The sequence below is a fragment of the Cyclopterus lumpus genome, chromosome 18 (assembly GCF_009769545.1).
Source record: "Cyclopterus lumpus isolate fCycLum1 chromosome 18, fCycLum1.pri, whole genome shotgun sequence".
In the NCBI taxonomy this organism is placed as follows: domain Eukaryota; kingdom Metazoa; phylum Chordata; class Actinopteri; order Perciformes; family Cyclopteridae; genus Cyclopterus; species Cyclopterus lumpus.
The window spans coordinates 7,657,491-7,670,871 of record NC_046983.1 but is presented as its reverse complement, the minus strand read 5'-3'; the positions used below and the strand labels follow the sequence as shown (position 1 = coordinate 7,670,871).

General features: G+C 46.4%; 1 protein-coding gene across 1 annotated transcript; it reads left to right on the top strand.

Annotated features, from left to right (window-relative positions):
- The first annotated feature begins 61 nt into the window (after positions 1-61).
- wrap53 (WD repeat containing, antisense to TP53) lies at positions 62-10,254 on the top strand. Its single transcript, XM_034557450.1, is given in 13 exon segments — positions 62-274; positions 726-1,180; positions 1,325-1,472; positions 1,896-1,915; positions 1,918-1,990; positions 2,697-2,805; positions 3,687-3,775; positions 5,494-5,717; positions 6,775-6,986; positions 7,266-7,369; positions 7,568-7,711; positions 8,687-8,756; positions 8,759-10,254. Coding segments are annotated over 12 exon segments (1,644 nt in total). The 5' UTR covers positions 62-274; positions 726-897; the 3' UTR covers positions 8,927-10,254.
- Positions 10,255-13,381: the final 3,127 nt, after the last annotated feature.

Here is a 13,381-nt window from a genome sequence, read left to right as displayed (position 1 = left end):
TGCACTGTGTGAAACAAACGAGCGCGGGAGCGTCATTGGCGCAACTCTCGCGATACTATGAAACGCATGGCCGCTCGCAGTGTTCCCAACTTCTCGCAATGAACTGATGACTAAAAAACAGTCCCGAAGAAGAAGACGGACGAATATTTCTGCGAACCATTCGTGGCCTCCGGCTCACGGTGAAACCGTTTCACGCCGCCGAGGAGAAGAAGAGTGTGTGTGTGTGTGTGTGTGTGTGCGTGCATAGCCACATTGCGAGCAGGCCACCACACAGGTACGGTAGGTTCACACTGCTAGCTTAGGCTAATGCTACCGCGAGCTAATGTTTCTGTTGTGGACCGACTGTCCACACCGTCTTGGCTTATTTTCGAACTTCATTCAAGTTATCTGACGGGAAGCATAGCGGGTTTTGTAGTCAATTCCTCGCGGCCGTGAATTTAGCAAATTACGATCCTAAATGCACGTCACGACTCGCCACAGGTGTCAGTGGATTGTTTCCACGAGCAGTTTTTTAGTCCATTAGTTATTCCTCAGGAAACGTCACGTCCACTTATCCTAATCGACGGATGTTCGGACTTTTGCAAACGCTCTCGTGAGTTCGCAATGTTTTGATATGCGCCTTCCATCTCTTTGGTTGTTGTCTCACCTGCCCACCTCCCCCCCCCCCCACCCCCCCACCCCCCCCCCCCCCCCCCCCCCCCCCCCCCCCATATCCTCCTGGCCAGCCGGTGCTGTGATGTCCTCGACCCCCAGCAGACTCAAACACCCACACTGCAGGAAGAAGCACTATCCCATCAGCACCTACCTCACCCACGTCTGATAGCCGGACTCGAGGCCTTTTTTTTTGAGACGCCAGGTAGAGGACTTGACGGGAGAGATTGAGGAAACCCGAGAAAGATGTCCGACTCGGCTGGAAGTGGTGAAGGCGGTGGTGTGGCGGGCACAGGGCCGGACGCAGAAGCGGACAGTGAGCCCCCTCATCAGGCACCGGCTCCCTCCGAAGGTGACCGCTTGGAGGTGGAGGTGACCTCTGATGACGGGGTGCCTTTGTCTGCCAAGCGGCCCAAGATGAGCGAGGAGGAACAGGGACTGGAGCAGGTTGCAGAGCCCGTCACTATGTATGGAGAAACACTGGCGGAGACGGGATCGCTGCAGGCCGATCCAGCCCCGCCAGAACAAAGTAAAGTATACGCAGTTGCACGTATCAGATGAAATGCAAGAAACGGGATACAAATGCATTCATTCAAGTCTGTCAGAGGTTATGATTCAGGATTATCTGGGAGATTATTGAGTTAACCATCACAAATGTACTCGCTGTTGCTAGGGACAGGGGAAGCACCACAGTGTGAGGACGCGGGGGAAGAGGGGCCAGTAAGTGGAGGGCTCGATATCCAATTAGAAGGAGGAGAGACAACGCCAGAGGAGGAGGACAACGGTAACGGATCTGCAGAAAGCCCCAGCGAAGGACAGCGGTAAGTGGGGGAAGGAGTCTGGTTTATTTTTAACCTCTTTCCACATAACTACGGGTAAAGATACAGCAACAAGTGAGCTATTTAAAGGAGGTATTTGTTGGTGGAGGGGGGGTTAGATGTGTAATGTATTAATTAACAACATAATCAACTGTGTGGTGACACTGTCTGCTTGATTTGCGTTGTGCAACTCAACGATTTTATATACAGCAACAGTTTGGTCCCGGGCTAGGAAGTTTAACAGAACTAAAACAATTCTTGGCAGAACTACGCGTCAAGGCTGTGTTGCATTTATTCTGGTAACTCGATGCCCTTGGCATTCGGGAGATGGAAAATGTCATCTTTCAGTTTGTTGTGTGATATTCTAATTCCCGTCTGTCAAACTCATTAACTGAAGACTTGCCCTTCTCTCGGTCTTGCGTCCAGCCTCGGCCTAGATTTTACCCAGGACCCCAGATGCTGACTGGTGCCTGGACGGAGTACTCCAACGTCCCAGAGAATTACCTCAAAGGCTGCAAATGGTAATGTCTTCTAGAATTAACATGACGCCTCCCATGTGGACTGGGTTTTAAAGGTGCTAAGTATAAAACGTGTACGTCATCATTATGGAATTATTTGTATGGTTATTGTTAGAAAATAAATATAAATATATGATTTACATTGGTACATTTTGTTAAGAGATGAACTGATCGATGAGTAGCCGATCGGATTTCTTTTTGCCAAATTTACACACGTGCCATTATTTTACACAATTGTTTTCCATTGGCACACAGCAGCACAGACGGTTAAGTCACAGACAGACAGATGGATGTCGCACATATTTAAATGAAAATACAAACATCTATTTATGTGTTGTGTGTTTTCTATGCAAATAACCACTGTAGATGCCAAGATCAAAGTAAAACATTTAAAATTCTTTAAGGTGTACACTGACTTCAGAAATGTTCAAATTATATATTGTTGGGACAGTGGTGAAAAGTTATAGTTCTTAGAAAGAAAATCAGAATCCGCAGGTCAGACTTTTAATATTACGGAAATCAGAATCTGCCAAGAAAACAACATATGGTGCATCTCTGTGCCCCGGAGCCGATATTGGTCCTGGATGACTTTGCCCCTGCTTAAAAATACAATAATAAGCCCCTCCAAAGATGCACACAGTAACACAAAACAAACTGTACACGTTGTTATGAGTTCACCGCTGTTGACGCACCATCTTTTCTAAACTAGGGCTCCTGATGGTTCCTGTATCCTGACCAACAGTGCAGACAATGTGCTCCGTGTGTACAACCTCCCTCCAGAGATTTACAGCTACAACTGGGACTCGCTCCCTGAGATGGTGAGCACACGGAGGGCTTACCGTCGGTTTGTATTGAAGCAATGAAACCTTAAAGGAAAGAACACACAAATACTTCTTTTAGTTTTACTGACCACAGTACATCATTGACAATTCACTTATCGTTTGTGGGACTGAAATTTAGTTAATGGCAATATGAAATGGATATGAGAGAAGAAACAGACATATTTAACATTTAAAAACACTTGCATATCAATACACATTTTAATCCACATTTAAATAAATGTACCGTGATATCAAATTGGGTATCGAGAATCTAGGAATTTCACTGGTTTTGGTTTTGACTAATGTCTGTTATCGTGACATCCCATTTCTGCAAATGCTTTTTAAAAATGTTTTAATCACGTTTAGGAGATATTTCACATTTCTTTTAAAGTCTATATTTTGAGACATTTCCAGTCAAGGAGAGGTCATCAACCTGCCGCGTGTTGTACAAAGACTGTCCGTTTGTTGTTGTTTCTTCATGTATGTTGTGTTCCAAGAAAAACAATACAATAGGAAAGACCTTTTAGGTTTTGGGAAATATGAAATGGCGAGCCAGTCTCTTAATTGTATTACAGGCTAGTAGATTGGGATCACTGAACAAAAATAATTGAAACATAATCCATTTTCCCCCCCCCCATTTTTTTTTACAGAGATCTTTCACCGCTTGTTAAGAGAAAACCTGAACTTTTATTGCTTCATTTGTCACACGCGGCCACTGGCTTTTAAATGTTGTGACAAGGAAAAGCCGGTGTGGCCACCTGTTCAGTCCCAGCATTGCAACTGTTAGATCCCAGCGGCCATTACTATTCATTGACACTGTATCTTTCAGTCTTTACATCCCTGATGGGTTTTCTTTCCTTTCTTTCATCCTGTGGCAGAGTCCGGTGCTGAGGATGGCGGAGGGGGACACCATCTACGACTACTGCTGGTACCCCAAGATGAACTCTCTGGATGCGGACACGTGCTTGTGAGTTCAACTAGAGCTCACCCAGAGCATCCCCTGACGCGCAGCTCTTAACAGCTGGATAGATGAGACATTTAAAGTTCACTTTGAAGGTCGGCCTGTCAGACAATGAAGAATGGACACACGGAAAAAGACACCATGTTGTGTATCGAGGCTGGTGTCAGTCATTGATTGGTGTTTTTAAAATCTCAATTCTCTTGCTATATTTTTTTTTTTTTCTTCGGTTTGCACGAGCTAGTCTAATAGACTATCTGAAAATACGTGACATTGCTGTATGCCAGTGACTCATCCCTTTCATCGCCGTGGTATTTACACTCGTGGGAGCCAGCTGCCAGCGTGGAGAAAAAAAAAGCTTTCTGATGTCTCTCATTATGAGTGAAGTTGGCCTTCCTCTGCCGCAATGCGCTCGGCTGTTTGAGGCCCGCGGTGCTTTTCAGCGTGACTCAGCCCACTAACGGCTCTCCCGGGTCCAGACAACACCTAAAATGCCTCATGATTCTATGACTTGGGGCTCTTTTCATCTCAAGTCTCTTTTTTTTTTCTTTTTTCTACCGTGTGTGTGCAGGCGTGCGCGCTCTAGCAGGCTTTTGAAAAGCGGTAATTGTGACATCGCGGTGTGTCTGTGCGTGCGCTGTTAAACAAAGCAAACATCAGTAACACCCTGCCGTCGCCGTGGAGATTGAGTGTCGTCCATGGCGAACGAGGTGGGGCAATGCTGACAAGCTGAGGTCAAGTTTCTAATGTTTTTTTACTGCGTATACCCCTCCTCTCCCAGCTCCATCCTCCTCCAGTTACTGCCTTCACCCTCCGAAAGAGCCCCCTGACCCAGCACCAGACAGCCTTCAGGTCAGGGGCTGGTCCTGGGTCAGGGGCTGTGCCTGAAGATGAGAGTTGTGTAAACGGCAAAATCATCCACAAACAACTCAAGTGGTCAATGAACCGCTTGAGAGGCCCGTGTGTGTCTGCCGAAGCCTGTCTGTCATGAGGATGCCAGCTGGAGCTGACGGACGATATTCTCCATCTTCTTTAGATCACTGACACATATCACTGGGGAGCTCCTTGAGGGCACCGCAAGGTGGTCGGGCAAGCTCCGAGTCGATTGTTAAGGGCCGAAGAAAGCCAATCAAAGGTTTATGGTTGTTATGCAGCTAACCTGTTTTTCGAGGGCCCTTTCTGTCTCTCCCCACCCACCCCCCTTTCTCATCTCCCATCTCCCATTTTGTTTCTCCCCCTGCGCTCTTGAACTTCTGTCTGCTAAAAGCCGTGTGTTGTTGATGCACCTCCTGTAGAGAGGGAATAAGGGGCCCCTGTTATGGTTCGGTTAGGTTGCACTGAGTTCTAGGCATTGCTCCAAGCTAGCAGCAGTCTAGCATTATAATTGGGCATTTCCCTGCTCTGGAATAAAGCTGCGGCGCTGAGGGCCATAGCGGTGCACGGCAGCAGCGGTAGGGGCTAATTTCCTTTTGTCTAATTGAGCCGCTGCGATGTCTCGGCATTTGTTCAGCGCCCAGTAATTAGAGTTAAAAAGGCATGGCTCAAGTCTTTGGCCCCGATTTGAATCAATAAGAATGGTCTGTGGTCTTGTCACCATAATGAGGCCTAGCACAATGCTGTGTATCTGTTTTGATGTATTGATACATTCATGTGGAGGCAGTAGAGGTTAGAAAAACAAACGGGACGTTTTGTGGCCATAAATAATGTATATTTCCCTTTTTCCGCAGTCTAGCCAGCAGTAGCCGGGACAACCCAGTCCACGTGTGGGATGCGTTTTACGGGGAGGTGCGAGCCAGTTTCCGACCCTACAATCACCTGGATGAGCTGACGGCAGCCCACTCCCTCTGCTTCTCGCCCGACGGGACGCAGCTCTACTGCGGCTTCGACAAAACGGTCCGGATCTTCTACACCGATCGTCCGGGAAGGGACTGTGAGGAGCGGCCCACCGTGGGTCAGTCATCAGCCGCTCAAAGCATCACACGTTGGGTTTTGCACGATTTAGCCATTGACTACAAATCATGTACACTTGGCGGTAAAGGGTTTAATCTTCCATATATGTTCATTGCAGTAGCTTTACATCAGAAGTGAAGAGCTATTTAAACCAATTTGATGTGTTCCCGGCTCTCGCATTATGTATTAATTTATAGTCAGGGGGCTGTTATGAAAACTCTTTGTGTTGTTCAAGGGCGCTTCCTTTGAGAGTGAAGACTAAATCAAATCAAAAGATTTGCGTTCGCAAGCTAAGATCTCAGAAAATCAAACCCACAAGACAAACAATGAGAGGAAGCGGGGACGAAGATGATGTTGACGTCAGTAGTTTTCTCGTATTCAAAAGTTCCAGTTTGACAGCTTGCTGTCACATCTAACAGGCTAGAGTCTCCTTGAACAAATCAACAAGGACAGCTCTGACTAAAGAAATAACTAAATGTTTACTGTGAGGACTTCTTAATCTCTATCGCACACTTCAAGTAGGTTTCAGAGCGCTGGCAGTCTTTTGTATTGTCTGAGGTATTTTAAACCACCGAAATGATCCTTCGAAAATGGCGACAAATAGGTTTGGTTTTCAACTCAAAAGTTTGAGACTTCATGTCCTTCACGGTTCCTTTTTGTTAATTGCATAAAGTGGCAAGATATGCAGGATGAGCTGTGACTTTTCAGATGACAACAAACAAACCTGATAACAAATGCAAAAAGCTATTTTATTTATGTCATGAGCTCAACCCTAAACTTTGCTGCCCATTCACCATCTTGCTCCGATAGGTTATTGCTGTCTATAGTGTCTTTTCTCGCCTGATGATGAATAACTGCAGAAATGTATGTTTAATCTCAAGAAGTTATGTAACCAGCGAGGGCTGGGCCAAACCCTCGTCTCTGCTGCTTTGTTTAGAAACAAACATACTAAAATACATTTTGAAGGAGTTGACTTGAGTCAAAGTGATTGGGAGCTGTGACTTCTCGTGAGCCTTTTTAAAACCCTGCCAAATGTCCCTCTGTCGCCCTCGCTGCAGTGAAGAAGCAGGGCCAAGGTGGCATCATCTCCTGCTTTGGCTTCAGCCCCTGCCAGACTGTTTACGCCTGTGGCTCTTACTCCCGCTGCGCTGGCCTCTACTCCTGCCAAGACGGCACCCTGCTGGCTCTGCTGCCGACCCGCCACCACGGAGGCCTCACCCATCTGCTCTTCTCCCCCGACGGCAACTACCTGTACACTGGCGGGCGCAAGGTGAACACAAGCGCGCACACACACTTGCATACAGACGAGAGACATGGGGGGGAATAGTGCCCGACGCTGCTCCGTGGCTCTGTTTTTATTTTCCTTCCGCACACCGACGGGAGGCTTCTCTCGATTTGACATCGCACAAATTGCCCTGAATGTTCTATTGGCAACGTGCAATGTAGAGGCTCCATAGCTATCAACCTCTGTGGAAATCAGTGCCTTCCATTCACTCCTCTTACTGAATGTAACCCTGTTCAGATTTAGATTGTGTGTTTGTGTGTGTAGGATCCAGAGATCCTGTGCTGGGACATACGGGAGCTGAGCAAGGTTGTGTTTTCACTCAAGAGAAACGTGGCCACTAACCAACGCATCTACTTCGATCTGGACCAGAGTTTTACGTGACTCACTAGAACGCTTAGTCGGCGACACTGCCTCAAAACCACACACCGTATTAATATGAGCAATCTATCGTTGATCTAGTTTTCCTGCACATGGTTTCACGTGGCTGATAAATCACCTGTCACCTAGTACTTGCATTGTGTTGATTGTGTTGTTGTGGTTGTTGTTGTTGTTGTTGTTGTGTAAAGGTCGGGCAGGTACCTGATAAGTGGCGACACAGAGAGAGTGGTGTCGGTGTGGGACACCCAGACAGCTCCTCCTGATGGTAACGAGGCGCTACTGCAGCCTGAGCTCAGGTTCCAGGCCCATTGGGACTGCACCAACGGCGTCAGGTATGATTACTAAAACCCCAAAAATCTAACCTATTCCATTGGCCGATGAAGTATAAGGCCACGTTTTATTAGATGGAAGTTGACTGTACTTGCCATGGAATAAAAGGATAAATGAGCTCATTTATCACCGGATATCAAAACAGCGACACAGGAACTAACTTATTAAAAAGAATCGTGTAGGGTTGTGCTGATCGATGACCATCTCGGGGTTCGACGATGCTCAGAGTTATTGCCAACAGCCGATGCCTTTGCCAATGTCAAGAGGATATTTGGCTTGTTTTCCCCTTATTACTAGAAGTAGCAGTGTAGTATTAAATCAACGTCCGGACACAACGCTGGCACAAACACACACACACACTCACTCTCACGCTTGCATGTTCTAAACATGGAGGAGGCGAGACAGAACACATCTCTTCGCTTCAGCTTTACTTTCTTTCGTGGTCGTTAATATCATGTTCGAATCCGGGTTGGACCCTAACCCAAAAACCTAATTGGACAATACAAACGGACAACTGTGAATAAGAAAGTAAGCAATCATGTTCAGTGACCGTGTTGCTGTTATCGTTTCCATCCCCCAATTATCATTCGCACAAAAGCAGAGGAAATGCACAAAAATCGTCCGAAATATTTCCGATAAGAGGAGAAGGGCGTCCAATTTTTTAGTGCTAATATTGCCGACAGTATTGCTGCTTTGTGAGAACGGGGAGCAATAACCACCGCTTCTCTGTGCGTTCATAAAACATCCACTGGTCAATTAGAAATTATGTATCTGAATGTTCCATTATTATGTATGAAATGTGGACATCAATAATTCAGTTGTTTTAGGACTAGGAATGCATCCCTTAGTTCTTGTGCTTTAAATTTAAGTGCGGCACAAATACCCGAAATATCGCTTTTCTTGAACCCTACAAAAACACCTACATTTGAATTTGCGCGTCGTCTTTTTAATTTGCCTCCCATCTTCCTCCTCCGCAGTATTCATCCCTTCATGCCGCTGTTGGCTACATCCAGCGGGCAGCGGCAGTTCCCGTCTCCCGGTGAGAGCGGGGGGACTCGGCCTCTGAGGGCGAGGGAGGGGACGCCCGGGTGTCGCCTCAGGAGACCCGACAGGACAACGCCCTGACTCTGTGGTGGGCCGGGCCGCTCGCCCCCGCCGCCGAGGGGAGCCCGGAGCAGCCTGAAGCTCTGCCGGCCCAGACGGCTGACACAAAGTGACACCTGCCATGTGATATTTATTTTAGGAACGCTTTCTACGGATAAAGCTATTTTTTTTTTTTTTTTTTTTTTTGTCTTTTTGGTCATCAGCAACATGAATTCCTGGGGTGTGAACGCCTCTCTGGGTCATTTTTAAATATCTGGTTACCGTAAACATTTACAGTCCACGTAACTTAAGTCTTAACATATCATCTTCCAGTTTACAACATTTACTGACACACTAGCAGAGATCAAATTCAAAGGTCCGGGTTAGTGCAGATCTGATTTCAGGGTTCTGTGTGCATGTTGTAAAGCCAGTTGGGTGAATAAGAATTGGAGCTGTATGCCAAGACTGGTCCATGCTAAACGCAGGGAGGTTGAGACCAGTGTAAACAAATTGGATTGGGACCTGATATCTCTCAATTTAGTTATTTAATTAGCGGAAGAACATTTGTTTGAATACGATGAATCTTTAATCAAAAAATGTTGTTCGCACTGATGTTCTTCCTGAACTGGTAGAATGTGCAGGGCCTTGACTTGTGTGTGTCTGTAATGCTGCCCTGGAGATCCATAACTGCTATAGTTACAGAAGTGCCCTTTGTTCTTGACTTTTTGCTTTTTGTAAACGGAGGGGATCTTTCGTTTTTACCCTTTTCTTTCTTTAACTGTTGGACGCCCAAGTGTCCTGTCGCATGCCCACAAATGTATATTTTATAAAGCTGTGATCATTAAAAAATGTTGTGTAAACTCTGTAAGCAGCTAGCTTGATTACCGTAAACTCATAACAATCTGTGAAAGTCTGTAAGTAGTAAAAAAAAACGAGGGATGTCTATTCTATTGTTTTCTGGTTGTTTTTTTTTCTACAAATTGGGCTAGATTTGTGAGTGATGCAGCAGCACATTGTGTTTGTATAATTGCATTAATACTGTACTGCAGTGCTCTTGCCATACGTGGGGTGTGCTTTACTTTAGGGTTGTGTAATGTTCCAGGTAGATGAGAGGAAGTACAGCATGATCCAACTAAAACCTCACATCGTTGACACCGAGGAGTCGATCCACTCTGAAGCCTCTGCTGATCCAGGTTTCCAAGCGTTAGTGCAGCCGCCATCGAACAATACTACACTGGTTTGCACTACCAGGAAGCATTCGGAACCATGTAGGCCTCGATCATGTGACCTGCGTCTGCTACAGGTGGCTTTTTGGTGTGTTTTTCTTTTATTCAAGCTGCAGTGAATTCAAAGCGTATCTCTTTACACTCTTCTGGTGTTTGTGCTTTCTGGTTTAAAGCAGTTCAGAGTTGGATGCCCTGTAATACAAACCTCAATAAATGCACCATGATGCTCTACTTGAGTCAAGAGGCAGCTCTTAAAAGCTGAACGGACTATTTGTCTCTTTTGCTTATGAGATGGAAACTATTCATAGCTTTCACCTTTCTCACACATTTCCGTTTGAATGCGAGCACACTCGTGTATTTGATTGTCTGAAACCACAGGGGCAGAGAGCCAAGTTGGAGAGCTGCACTGCTCTGTTGTGCAGGTTGCTTAGCGACCCTCTCCGCCTTGGGAGGGGAAAGTAGAAAGACGACGAGAATGAATATTGGGGCCAGAGAGAAGATAAAAGCCAAGTCTGTGTAATAAATAATCCAGTGGTTAAGTTATTGCGTCTGGTTCGGTCCGACCTCGGCTTAGTCTCAACCTGACCAGAGAGTGAAGTGTGTTGCCATTGAGTAGAAACAGGAAGTGATTGATTGAAGTCGCTCCATGGTCACTTCCTTTGGGCTTGATGTTCACTTTGTCATGTAATGACAGCTGCACTGTATCCTGTCCAGTGAACAGAACCTCCTAGTGATCGATTACAGGTTTACCACCGCTGTCCTTCCCCAGCACCAAACCACAAATGGCATTAGCTGTAACAGCTGTTAACATCGTGGAGCATTTAGCAGCTAAAAAGACCTTCTATCTCCACTGAAGATTTTTTTTGAAAAGCAAAACAAAGAGAAGAATACTGTGTTGGACAAAAATGTTCCTCTTGTCAAAGTTTACAGCTTGCTGTTGCCAAAACCTATTTAGCAATGCACCAAAACTCTTGAGCCTTTCAAATCTACAAATGGAGTGGGTCCTCTTCACGGAGTCCGCCATGTTTCCATTGTAGCCCAGAAAGGACCAAGACAAGAGGGGGTCTTCTGCATTCGTACACGACCTGAAGGTCATCCCATTAAACTATAGCCTTGGAAAGGGGAGGGGTGAGCGGAGGGGTGTTCGCTTGGTTGCAATCTGCAACCAAGTGATGCAGTAGCTAGATGCGAAAACAACGTATGGGGTGTTATTGTCCTGATTCAAAACATCTGGGCATTCTTCGTGTCGGGGCTACCAGTCTCAAAGCTGGCATTTTATTGTTGCCATAATCATTAAATCCACTATTCTAGATCCTAATGATGGATCAAGCTTGTTAAAACATCCCGGCTAAAACCGCAAGGATTGCATTGCACATGCGTTTTATTTATTTTGTAATCATCCGTCCACACTTTGCACAGTTAGCTGCATATGTGGCGCCATCGGGAATCCGTGTGGGCCAAGCCTGTCGGGGCTGTCGCACAGATGACGGCGAAGCCATTATCTCATCCCAAGGTGGCCGCAGTGTCGTCTTTCCACTTGTGCAGTTAATGAGCCAATCCACATCAAGTGTTCTGTGTTGCCTGTGTTCTCTGCCTCCATTTGCGCCGCATCCTGAGTGAGTCTCCATGGCCCTCGCATAAGTGGCCGCCATTAGACGGGCGGTGCGCACACACACCAACTTAACAGTCCAGCGCTCTCATCGCCGGAGGAGCGTGCGGAATAGTAAGTAATGGGATCTCGATATTAAGAAAGACATTTGAAAACAATTATTCAAATAGGCTGTCTGCCTGTGAATCTCCTAATCCCGCGGCGAAGCACTCAAGCAAACACTCAGCGGCGTGACCCCGGCTGAATTAGCATGGGGTGTGTGTGTGTGTGTGGGGAAAGCAACACTGCTCCGAAGCCGGAGATGCTCAAATGTCTAGACGCCTCTCTGGTTCGTCACTCTCTTTTTGAAAAGGAAGAGGCTTTTTAGAATAAGAAGCGAGCGCGAACGGATTTGCTGCAGCTTTCAGAGGTTGTCATACGTGGCATTTCTCGAAATGTCAAAGGGACGGCTCCTTTATCTCCGCGAGACTCTTGAGTGTGTTTGGCAGGCGCTTAGCACTCTGACCCGGCTCTGACACGCCGGCGGAGCGGAGGCGTTGCATCCACTCCTTTTCTCTGCCGATGTATCAGGCTGCCTGCTTGCACGTACGCAGCTGCCGCTCGGCCCGATTGACCGAGGGCTAATCGGGCCGATCTCAACCCGATCACACTCTGTCTGGCTCTCTGTGGGACAAGATGTGCCATCATCAACAAACAAAACAAAACAAATGTGTAAATCCGGACACTCCAGGAGAGAAATATGTTCAGTGCCTTGTTGAATCCATGCATCCAGCGGCTACAAGTAATGAAGTGGCCCCTGGCTGTTTGTATTTAGCTATCACTTAATCATTCATATCAAGCAACTGTATGTCAAAGTCCAACAATAGCTGCATTTGACACTTGTACCCAGAGAAGGAAACACAGATAATTTGCGTGCTTTTGTTTAGCCAATCAGCGCAAAGCGATCTTTGATTCAATGCGGCGTGCGATTGGCCCGCTCCCCCGGCAGCTACAACACACTCACTGGTTTGGTGAAGTCGATCGTGTCGAGTTGGCACTTCAGATCGCCGGTATAGCTCCAAATTGTTGGAAAGTATAGCTGCACCACTTACCTGGCGTATAGTGGTTGTGGTGGCATAGTGTGCCTATGGGCACACTATGCCACCACTAGGCCCATAGATTTGACATACAAAAAGCATGGAATTACCTTCAAAAGTATGATGCACAAATCAAACTCCCCAACAGTAATTCAAATTAGCTGCAAAATGAATATGTTCATTTATCGAGTGATGCATCCGTAATGTTATTCCTGAAATACACATGGCGCTCTGACTGAGACCCTGTGGTCATACTGTGAGTCCACTTTGCTGATATCTCAAATTACAAATGTAACACTGTCGCCATGCAAGCATGACATTGTGTAGGCCTACAGTGTTCATGGATCAAACGCCACCACCAGGTCCATATTTGTGGTTTTGAGTGAAATGTCCAAAAAAATCTCTCAGTATGACGTTAGCATGACGTTAGCATTCATCTCGAAGCACCACTGTGCGGCCCTCACAGAGGTGCTAGCACGTTCTTGTGTTAGCGTTGTCTTCTTGACCTTTTTATGTGTATCTCGCATTCCTGCCTACAGGTGATCAATACCTCCTCCTGTTAACACCAGTTAGGATAGAAGCTGAAACCCAAAGTAGTGAACGTCTTCATGAGCACGTATAAAAAAAATGGAAGCCCCCGATTGTTCTCAGCCAGTCGTCGAATATCATTTTCACACA